Source organism: Neovison vison, chromosome 12 (genome assembly GCF_020171115.1).
Source record: "Neovison vison isolate M4711 chromosome 12, ASM_NN_V1, whole genome shotgun sequence".
In the NCBI taxonomy this organism is placed as follows: Eukaryota; Metazoa; Chordata; class Mammalia; order Carnivora; family Mustelidae; genus Neogale; species Neogale vison.
The window spans coordinates 100341941-100353316 of record NC_058102.1 but is presented as its reverse complement, the minus strand read 5'-3'; the positions used below and the strand labels follow the sequence as shown (position 1 = coordinate 100353316).

The 11376-nt window shown below is 50.0% G+C and overlaps 2 protein-coding genes across 2 annotated transcripts; both read left to right on the top strand.

The window, feature by feature from the left end:
• Positions 1-657: 657 nt before the first annotated feature.
• Positions 658-4243, top strand: PFDN5 (prefoldin subunit 5). The gene is made up of 6 exons (XM_044229110.1): positions 658-779; positions 984-1086; positions 1377-1408; positions 2349-2423; positions 2541-2646; positions 4037-4243. Exons 1-6 carry the CDS (start codon positions 708-710, stop codon positions 4111-4113), a joined length of 465 nt encoding a protein of 154 aa, XP_044085045.1. The 5' UTR covers positions 658-707; the 3' UTR covers positions 4114-4243.
• Positions 4244-4322: 79 nt separating this feature from the next.
• MYG1 (MYG1 exonuclease) lies at positions 4323-11331 on the top strand. Its single transcript, XM_044229109.1, has 7 exons — positions 4323-4753; positions 4896-5008; positions 8229-8388; positions 10254-10406; positions 10552-10674; positions 10789-10970; positions 11115-11331. The coding sequence occupies exons 1-7, from the start codon at positions 4532-4534 to the stop codon at positions 11311-11313; spliced, it is 1152 nt and encodes a 383-aa protein (XP_044085044.1). The 5' UTR covers positions 4323-4531; the 3' UTR covers positions 11314-11331.
• The last annotated feature ends 45 nt before the right edge of the window (positions 11332-11376 follow it).

Below are 11376 nucleotides of genomic sequence, written 5' to 3'. Positions count from 1 at the left end.
AATAAAATCTTTAAAAAAAAAAAAAAAAAAAAAGGCCACTGTTCTCTCCCCACATATGCCTGTTAAACCCCTCAGGGTCGTGAACTTTAGCAGCAGATTCTGTTGTTTATGTATGGTTTTTCTCTCCCCAACCAGACTGTTAAATTCCTTGGAAGCACATTATCTTACACTCTCGTGTTATCCCTCACATCTAACACACAGTAAAACAGTTTTGATTAATAAGCCTTGTGTCGTACTTGACTGATAACGTGACTCCTTATCGTTTTCTCCACCACCAGACTTTTCCGCTGTGTGATCGCAAAGCAGCACGTTCACGATGCTACGGACCCGTGAATTTCACAGGCTTTTTCCTTGCCTGTGGTTCATTAGGACTATACCATCCGCACAGGGTAGCATACATCACTTTGCAATATTGTGGTTATGAACTGGGTATTTCTAAGATTCTTAAGCTCCCTGAGGGTAGGAGTCCTGTTTGCTCCAATTTGACTATGGTAGGTGTGGGAGGTTTTGTAAAAATAATGTGCTGCTTTCGCCAAAACAATGTAAGTCTCCCAAAAGCTCCAGCTCTTCCTTCCCTTCCCGGGCGGGGGAACCATAGAGACGTCCGGCGCAGCGAGACCTCCTGGCTCAGCCACTGAGATGCGCAGAGGGCGGCTAGAGCGTTGCTCGTCGAGCCAGCTTCCGCTCCGTTAGTCCTCCTTCCCAACATGGCGCAGTCAGTTAACATCAGCGAGCTGAACCTGCCGCAGCTAGAAATGCTCAAGAACCAGCTGGACCAGGTGGGGACGGGCGGCAGAGAGACCCCATTCCCGACTCACATGTCTTCCGCCCACGCGTCCTCCCTCGCCTCCCATTTCTCCCCTCTTTGGGAGGCTTCCCCTCTCCTCCGAAACTCCCATCTCATCCCAGGACCAGCCCCCTCCCCGGCAGTGCCTCCCTCTCTCTCCAGCCCCGACACTGACCCTATTTCCCGTCCTCTGTAGGAGGTGGAGTTCCTGTCCACGTCTATTGCCCAGCTCAAGGTGGTACAGACCAAGTATGTGGAAGCCAAGGACTGTCTGAACGTGCTGAACAAGAACAACGAGGGTATGGGGTAGGCGCGTGAAGGCAACCTGGGGGATGTGGTGAGCCGGCTACTCTCGTCCAGACTTCTAATCCAATTGCCCTTATCTGAGATGAGAAACCAAACCTTTACATATTGTCTACCGCTACATGAGCCCTTTCATGTTGTCCATCTAGAGTTGAAATGTACAAGACATTCCTCTGCTGTTGTCCTCTGTTTCCGTTCTTAAGATCTCTCTTACTATCTCTGCCATATTGGAACTCCCTTTAACGTCTTAACCTTCCCCAGATGTTTGTCTTAATTGCTTTCACAGGGAAAGAATTACTCGTCCCACTGACGAGTTCTGTATCCTTTCCACAGAAACTGCTACGTTGCTCTCTCCTTTTCTCTCTCACCCTTTTCCTGGGGGTGGGGAAGGATGGGATTACTTTTGATTACTACAGAGTGTTCCCATGTTTCTGAGAATACTCTTATATACTTTTTGTACCTCTCTCTGTCTGGGGCCAACATGCAGCTAATGCCTTGTGAGCACAAAGCGATTATGTAGAATTGAGGTGTGATTATTTCCCTTTGCGGTTTGGGAATATCCTCTAATACAAAGACAAAACAGGTGGGTTTAGACTTTTACTAATAACTTAGAAGACCTAAACGATGGAAGAATAGTAAGATACAGAAACAAGGGGGCTCTGTTTATGAATCTTCAGTTTTGGCTTAACTGTGACACTTATTTCTAAACTATTGTTCCCAAGAAGCCTGGATTTTGGCTACCCGTTCAATGTTTCACTTGAATTAAGTTATTGCCATAGGGCATCTGTAAGCTGTAGTCTGAGAGCTCACAGGCTGAAAAAGAAATACAGAAGTAGTGTAGTAGGGGTTGGCCAAATAGTGGGCATTAAATTCATCAGGAATTAGCTAGTGATTTCATGATTGGGGATGTTGATGGAAAGTGAAATCGGGTGTTCACTTTTACTACTCTACAGCAGTGGGAAAATATCAATGTATCTAGTCCTTCTGGAGGGGCTCGTGGGAAAAACTGTAAGAACTGCTTGGAGGATGGGAGATGAGATCAGAGAAAGAGAGTGTTCTGGCATATTGCCATTGTCTCCATAAGGAGCCAACTTCTCTGTCCCTTCCCATTTAGAGTGTACAGGTATGGTTCAAAGGCCTCCAGATTCTTCAGTCCTTGTGGGTTGTAGGTTTTTAGAAAAGAAAGCCAAGCAGGCTAGCTGACAGGGAATCATGACACTCCTGCTGGGCTAGTTTTCCCTTAATCCTTGCTTCTCAGATGTATGTCCCTGGGAAGCTACATGATGTGGAACATGTACTCATCGATGTGGGAACAGGCTACTATGTAGAAAAGGTGAGTGGAAAGCAATCACGTGGATGCCCATCTGAGCAGGGAAAGGAAGTTTAGGGGAAGACCTAGAGTACAGCATAGGGTCTCCTCTTAGCCCTTCATTTACCTCTGAATTTTCAGACAGCTGATGATGCCAAGGACTTTTTCAAGAGAAAGATAGACTTCCTTACCAAGCAAATGGAGAAAATCCAGCCAGCTCTGCAGGAGAAGCATGCCATGAAACAGGGTAAGGTTGGTCTAGGGCTCCTCTTCACCCTTTCTACCTCCATGATAAAGAACATGGAGTCCAGTATCAACTGAGGGTGTCCTCTTTGCTAGATTAAAATCATGTGTTTCTCTTTGGTGTCTAGATGGATTCTCTAGATTCTGTGCATTACATACCCAGTATTTGTAGATTGCTGGGTTGGGTGCTTGAGAAATTTAGAGGATGGAAATAATCTTTGTTCTTGGGGTGTCCTATCTAATGGGGATGGAATGGGGGAGATGATATATGTAAATGAACACAGAGGAAAGAAATACAACCCTAAGTACTAGTCATTGTGGCCCTGGCTACACATGAGAATAACCAGGAGGTTTAAAAAGGAAGCCCAAGTCCAATCCAAACCAATTAAATCAACCTGGGGATGGGGGTGGGGAAATTCCAGGGAGTCAGTGTTTTTTTTAAAAACTCCCCAGGTAGGGGCACCTGGGTGGCTCAGTGGGTTAAAGCCTCTGCCTTCGGCTCAGGTCATAATCCCAGGATCCTGGGATCGAGTCCCACATCGGGCTCTCTGCTCAGCAGGGAGCCTGCTCCTCCTCTCTCTGCCTGACTCTCTGCCTACTTGTGATCTCTGTCAAATAAGTAAATAAAATCTTTTAAAAAAAAAAACTCCCCAGGTAAGGGTGCCTGGGTGGCTTAGTGGGTTGGGCCTGTGCCTTCAGCTCAGGTCATGATCCCAGGGTCCTGGGATAGAGCCCCACTGCCCACCCCCCACTCTCCTCACCCCGCCTACCTCTCTGCCTACTTGTGATCTCCGTCAAACAAATAAAATATTTAGGAAAACAAAAACAAAAAACCTCCCCAGGCCTTTCTGTTACACAGTCAGGATTGAAATCACTGTTCTGAAGGCAAAAATCTATCCAGAGTTATGTTTGACACATTTAATACTGTATTTTGTTCATTTTTATGTCTCAGTGGTTATCATATTTCCTGACACTTTCACACTATCATATTTCATGACACACACTTCCTGTGTGTACATGTGAGTGTGTCCCACAGTGGATCAGTGTTAAAAGTTCTGGTTTTGTTTTGTCTTTTAATTATTTCAGAGTGAGAGTGCATGAGCAGGGTGAGGGGAGGGGTAGAGGAAAAGAGAATCTCAAGCGATTCCAGAATCTCAAGCAGAACAGGGAGCCCAAGGTGGGGCCCCATCTCAAGACTCTGAGATCACGACCAACCTGTGCCTAAACCGAGCCCGAAGCTCAACCGACTACACCACCCAGGCGCCCCCACTGTGTTAAAAGTTTTATTAACTGTCCTTGGTTGTCTACCTGTCTTTAAATGTTTTTTCACATTTCCTGAATTGGGTTCTCCCCCAAACTTCAGACCAGGATCTGACTCTTCTTTTTTCCCACAGCTGTCATGGAGATGATGAGCCAGAAGATTCAGCAGCTCACAGCCCTGGGGGCAACTCAGGCTACTGCCAAGGCCTGAGAGCTTATTTCAGAAATGGGGCAGAGGGACCCTGCTTCGGGAGTTTGGGACTTTGTGGGCGTGGCTTCCTGAGGCCCGGGAAGAGACCGGTCTCGTGTTTCATGCTAATAAATGTGCCTGTTGGGCAGAATGTTGGTCTTTTCTTGCATTAAGCAAAGGACTGGTGAGGTGGGAGGGCGGTGGTGGAGATGCTGTGCCCCTCCCCAGAGCCTGCTTAGTAGGGGTGATGTCTTGCTGAACCTGGAGGCTCCATTCTGGGCCTTTGGAAGAGCTGGAGCAAGCCGGCGGAGCGCTCTCCTCCGCCTGCCGATTGTCGTGGGAACGGCCGCCTGACGGAAGTGAGGCTGCGTGGGCGCTTCCTCTTCCGGGTCGACGACCCACCTTACCCCCCCCCCACACACACACCCTGGGAGGCTGCATGGTCCGCCGCTTCGCGCGCGTTCTTCTACCTCTGCTGCTGCGGCCGCCGCCACCTCCGCGGGCCCAGCCGGGTGTGACGGTCAGCCTGGAGTCCGCCCCGCCATCCAAGCGACCCCGCGGCAGCCTTATGGCGCCTCCCCGAATCGGAACGCACAACGGCACTTTCCACTGCGATGAGGCCCTGGCGTGCGCATTGCTGCGCCTCCTGCCCGAGTACAGAGTACGATCCGGTCCCGGGAAACTGACCCCGGGGCCCGGGCTGGCCGCATCTGAGCACCCCTCCGTACACTCCCCTGGAAACCTAACGTTCATTCTCTGTCTGCACGACCCTGGCCGCCCCCTCAATACTGTGTCCCCTACAGGATGCAGAGATTGTGCGGACCCGGGACCCCGAAAAACTGGCTTCTTGTGACATCGTGGTGGATGTGGGTGGCGAATACGATCCTCAGAGACACCGGTATGACCATCACCAGAGGTGAGTTCACGTATAGCATTTCTTTAGCTCCTTTGACTTCAACGGTCCTCTGTGCTCCAAGGCGGCCATCCACTGCGGAGATCCGTGCCCGCGAAGGGGACCCGCCTCCTCCTTGAAAACCAAGTCCTGAGTCCCATGGGACTGCAGCCTGCCAGCTCTCCCCCTGCTCTGCGTCCATCCACCTGACCTTGGGCCTCCCTGGCTTCCAGGCGGTCCTCACAAGCCTCCCTGCTGGCCGTGCGCCTTCCTTGGCTCAGTCAAGCTTTTCTCCCACTAGCCCTGTCCTCACCCCAGTTAGTACCCCAGCTCAGATTAGTCCTTTCATGTGCCCTTGCTGCCCCACTTCAGACTGCTGGGTTCACATGGCGACGGTGCTTGGTGACCACTCAGATGTACGTGGTCTTCTACTTCATTTATACTGCTAGGTGGGAAATCTTTCTTTTCCAAGGGTGGCCCATTATCCACGGTACCATTTCAGCCCTCTTCCTCTCCCCTCAGGCCCCTGCCACATCAAACTCCCACATGCAACCTCCTCTTGAAAGGAACGAGCCTTTCCTGCGTGCATATCTTCAGATTGCCATTCCCAAGCACCCTCAGCTTCCTCCCTCCAGTTCAGGAAACATTGTTCCCTTCTGTTCACCCCTTTTGAGGTCTCCTCTGGGGGTTCACACCACCGTTCTTCCCCAGTGTTTGCTTTTCTTTCTTTTCTTTCTGATTTTATGTATTATTTGAGAGAGAGAGAGAAAGAGCTTGAGTAGTAGGAGAGGGAGAAGCAGGCTCCCTGCTCAGCGAGCTATCTGGGAGCAGAAGGCTGACACAACCCACTGACCCACCCAGCCGCCTCCTTCACACACCCTCCCATTGTTTCTACTGGAAATCTAAGGGATGAATAACAAAACCCTCCCTCATACACACCACACTGATTAAAATGGTGATCTAATAGAGAGTATGAAGATGTTTTATTTTAATTCTTCTTAAGTACTTTCCTCCCTTTCCCTCTTTTTCTTAAGTGTACATATGATGTTCTTAAATGATACTGTGGGGGAACCCTCCTGGTATTTATAGCCTCATATCTTACCCTCCCTTCTCAGCCTCTCTTCAGAAACAGAGCTGACCCTGATTCCACATCCCCTCCAGTTCATCCCATTCATTCATTCAGCTGGTCCTCTCCCAATCTCTCCACTGGAAATGCTCATGGAAAGGGCTCCAGTGATCTCAGCACCAAACTCAGATGGCTGGCGGAGGGTCTCACATTAACGGACCACTTTGTGGCACGTAACAATATTGACTGATTCCTTTTTCCTGATGATTTTATATACGTTTTTGAACTGTGCAATATTTGATACATAATGTATTTAACACTTTTGGAATATGAAACATGTAACAAATACCCGTAGGCCAATCTCCCAACCTCTGACTAGAACAGTACTATTACTTCTGTGTTGTACGCAAGCACTTCTTCCCTATCCCGGTTCCTTCTCCCCAGAAGTAAGCAGTATCCTTAATTCTGTGTTCTCATACCCATCCTACTGTATAGTTTAGCACATACGTCTTTTCCATCAACAATTTAGTTTAGCTGCTTTTAACTTTTTTCTGGGGGCTTACTGTGTCTTACTGTCTTTATATCTTGTGAGCATTTTATAAATATTTTTTGTATCTACTCAGTATGTAATAACACCAAAGCAAAAAATAAGCTCTCTAGCTGATTCTGATAGGCTGATATTTAGAAATTACAACTGTAGTTTCTCCTTCCCTAAGAACTGTCGTACCTTTTCCCTGTTCTCTGTGCCGCTGTGAATTCAGATTTCTACTTTCCTCTCTCCCCTGCACCACTACAAGAGACCTTACATTTGTTCTGCATGCTGACTGGCACAGTGCTCTCACATGAACTTGTCTGCTGGAAATCTCTCAGTGGCTTCCACTACCTACAGATAAAGTCCGAACTCCAAACTATGGTGGACAAGGCCTGCCATGATCTGGCCCTTGCTTACCCTTCTAGCTTTATTTTTTTGCTGCTTCTCACACTCAAGCTGCCTTTCTTGAAGTTCCATGTAGAGATCTGTCTTTTAGCCATTTTAAGAGATGTTGTTCCATCTACCGGGAATACCTTTTGTCCTTGACCTTTTGTCTGGCTGGCAAACACCTAATCCATCTTTTAGAAATTACCTGAAGTGTCTCCTCCCTCCTGTCCCCCTTTCTCTTGTTCATAACCTAGCTAGAACATTCACCTGGTTGTTATGGGCTTGTCTACCTATAGTAGATGAACTTGAAGGTAGGGCCATTGTCTTAGGGTTTGGTTTTGTTTTTAAGATTTTTTTTTTTTTAAGATTTTATTTATTTATCAGAGAGAAAGAGGGGGAGAGAGCGAGCACAGGCAGACAGAATGGCAGGCAGAGGCAGAGGGAGAAGCAGGCTCCCTGCTGAGCAAGGAGCCCGATGTGGGACTCGATCCCAGGACACTGGGATCATGACCTGAGTGGAAGGCAGCTGCTTAATCAACTGAGCCACCCAGGCATCCCTTGTTTTTAAGATTTTTTTTATTTACTTAGGGGTGCCTGGGTGGCTCAGTGGGTTAAGCTGCTGCCTTTGGCTCAGGTCATGGTCTCAGGGTCCTGGGACCGAGTCTCGCATCAGGCTCCCTACTCAGCAGGGAGTCTGCTTCCCTCTCCCTCTCTCTCTGCCTGTCTCTCTGCCTACTTGTGATCTCTCTCTGTCAAATAAATAAATAAAATCTTTTTTAAAAGGAAAGAAAGATTATTTATTTATTTATTTATTTGATAGCACAAGCAGAGGGGAGCAGCAGGCAGAGGGAGAGGGGAGAAGCAGACTCCCCGCTGAGAGGGAGCCCGATGCGGGGCTCCATCCCAGGACCCTGGGATCATGACCTGAGCCGAAGGCAGACACTTAACCAGCTGAGCCACCCAGGTGCCCCTGTCTTAGGGTTTTTTTTTTTTAATCCCTAATGTGTAAAACACAAAGCCTGTCATGTAGTAAGCACCGAATTAACCATTGTCAAATGAAAGCATTAACAGAGACTCCAAGCTGAGATCCATGTTGAACCCCAAGGAAAAGCTGAAGTCCCACAGCTGAGTACCCTCCTCCCCACTCCTGAGTGTTCTCCAGCCTCTCTCATGCCTACATGTACACGCACACACTGTGGGCTAACTGGTGGGCTAACTGGGGCAGCTCTGCCTCAGCCCTACCTCCCTGTGCTCCTCAGATCTTTCACAGAGACCATGAGCTCCCTCTCTCCTGGAAAGCCGTGGCAGACCAAGCTGAGCAGTGCGGGACTCATCTATCTGCACTTCGGGCACAAGCTGCTGGCCCAGTTGTTGGGCACCAGTGAAGAGGACAGCATGGTGGGCACCATCTATGACAAGGTGGGGACCCAGGGACAGAGATGACCCATAAGTGCGTTTCCACCACCTGGGAATGGAACTGAACGCAGGACTGGACCTCAGATCAGGACTTCTGGCCCATTGCTGGCCCAGCACCTTCTCCTTCGGTCAGGCTCATCTTCTCACAGGGGATGGCTGATCTCTCTCACCTCTATCCCAGGGTAGTTGTGAGAAGTGGGTGAGGTTCAGGGAAGGGCTTTGAAAACCATAGAGTAGAGTTTCCTAGTCCTTTCCTTGACCTGACATGCATAAAAAACGATTACTGAGCAACGTGGTAATAGAGGAGGCTGCCTGTGTGGAAAAACATATAGCTTAGAGGTTCTGGGTGTCTGAAGATAGAGGGAAGCGTATCTGGGACACATGAATTGGGAAGATCAGCTGGGATAGGTTGGATTATGAAAGTATCCTCGGGTTCTACCAGCATCCCCTGTGAGCAGCTCAGCACGCTCCTGCGAGGGAAGGAATGGGGCGAGTGGCTGTGGCACACCTGTCAGGTCAGGGACTCAGGACGAACCTACCTGACCCTGTTCCTGTGATGTTCACCAGTCAAGCTTCAGGTTCCATCAACTCTGGTTTTTGCAGAAGCCACTGAGTTCGGTTCTGTCTTAGCTTGCCTATCTTCTGCCCCTATGTCATGGCATTAGTATGATCCAGAGAAGTGACGAAATACAAATGGTTGAATTGGAGCGTTTGGAATATTGTTTTTAGACTGCCTGGATCCATTTCCCCATCTGCTCAGGGGCTTCCTTTTTTCTTTTTTTTTTTAGACTTTCACTTTTTGAGAGAGAGTACATGAATGGGGGGAGCAGCAGAGGAAGAGGGAGAGCAGACTCCCTGCTAAGCAGGGAAGCCAATGTGAGGCTCGATTGAGCTGAAGGCAGGCACTTAACCCACTTAAAGGGTGGACTGAGCCACCCCTGCCCCCTGCTGAGGGGCTTCTAAGCAACTGAAGTAAATTATACCGAGTTTCAGTTGAACATCAGGTTGGGGTCCACACCAAGAGAGGCTGAGCATAAAGGAGTTTCTTTTTCAGCTCTCCCCCAGAGGAGCATTCCACTGCATACCACAGATGTGTTGATGTTGTAAGCCTATGTGCAGAGCAGTTTTGCTGTAAGCATTGATATTATACCATACCGGTTCTGCCCCTAGCCTTTTTAAGATTTGTCAGAGAGAGAGAGAGGCAGGCTCCTTGCTGAGCAGGGAGCCTAATGAATCAGGGATCCCAGGACCCTGGGATCATGACCTGAGCCAAAGGCAGAGGCCCAACTGACAGAACTACCCAGGCGTCCCTGCCCCCAGACTCTTGAGGCACTGTCCTGCCCTTCCTGTGACCTCAGGAGATGCAGCACCTGTTCCCACCACAGGGCACGTCATGGGCTTCCTTGGGACCACATCCCAGCTTTGATGTCTCGTCCAGCACTCACTCTCCCACCTCCCATGTTTTGCCAGACCCTTGAGTACCTCATTTACCAGGACACTGAATAGCCGGCCCAGCCTACCTGGAAACTTACCCTCTCTCAGCGCCGGGATCCACCCCCAGAGGCCCTCGTGAACTTGAGACCTTCCTTATTCTGAAGTCCGAAACCCCGCCTCACACACTGCTGGCCTTGACTCAGGCTTTGTGCAGTAGCGGAGGGGGCGCTGGGTTAGAAGTCAGGTGATCTGAATGCCTGCCCCAGCATAATCAGATCCAACCTGAAGCCGATGAGCTCCCTGGTTCCACCTTTCTTCACCCAGTGAATGTTGGGAGACCCTCACAGGCCTCTTATGGAAATTAAATTAATGAAATCTGTAAAACTTGATGTAAATGGAATCCTCAAGATCATTTACTCCTGGTGCTGCCCTAGATGTATGAGAACTTCGTGGAGGAGGTGGATGCGGTGGACAATGGGATCTCGCAGTGGGAAGAGGGAGAGCCCAGGTATGTGCTGACTACCACACTGAGTGCCAGGGTTGCTCGACTTAATCCGACCTGGAACCAGCCTGACCAAGACACTGAGGTAAGGAGAGCCCCCAAGGAAGACCATGAGGCGTGTAAAACCATCGGGGGAGGAAATGAGAGTGGTTGCCTCCTCCAATCCTAGTGAAGTCAAAAGTTGGGGCCAATACCATGGTTCTGATTCCCACCATTCCCTCAATTCCCAGGCCGGGTTCAAGCGTGCCATGGACCTAGTCCGAGAGGAGTTTCTGCAGAGACTAGACTTCTACCAACACAGCTGGCTGCCAGCCCGGGCCTTGGTGGAAGAAGCCCTGGCCCGGCGATTCCAGGTACAGGCCTGGGAGGAGGCACTGTGGCTCGTCGTTTAGGGACTGCTAGTGGGCTGCTGGTCAGCAGGGGCTCCTGCTTCCACCCCACATCTCCCAGCCCTACCTCCCTTCCAGGTGGACCCAAGTGGGGAGATAGTAGAACTGGCAAAAGGTGGATGCCCCTGGAAGGAGCACCTCTATCACCTGGAATCTGGGCTGTCCCCACCGGGCACCATCGCCTTTGTTATCTACACTGACCAGGCTGGACAGTGGCGGGTACAGTGTGTGCCCAAGGAGCCCCATTCATTCCAGAGCCGGTAAGGCCCTAGAGGACCATCCTCAGACCTTCGGGCCTGTTTCAGCCCTATCAGAGGGGGCCGCTAACCTTGGCCTTCTTCTGTGCTCTGCTCCTCAAGACCTCCATTTGCTCCCAGCAGCTTCCTCTTTCTGTTCACTCATAGGCTGCCCCTGCCAGAGCCATGGCGGGGTCTTCGGGATGAGGCCCTGGACCAGGTCAGTGGGATTCCTGGCTGCATCTTTGTTCACACCAGCGGCTTCATTGGTGGGCACCACACCCGAGAAGGTGCCTTGAGCATGGCTCGGGCCACCCTGGCCCAGCGCCCAGTAACTAAACCTCCCACAAATTCCCTAGACCAATAAAACATCCTCTATCTCGTACTGACCAAGTCATCACCCCATTTTTGTCCTGCACCATTCTGGGAA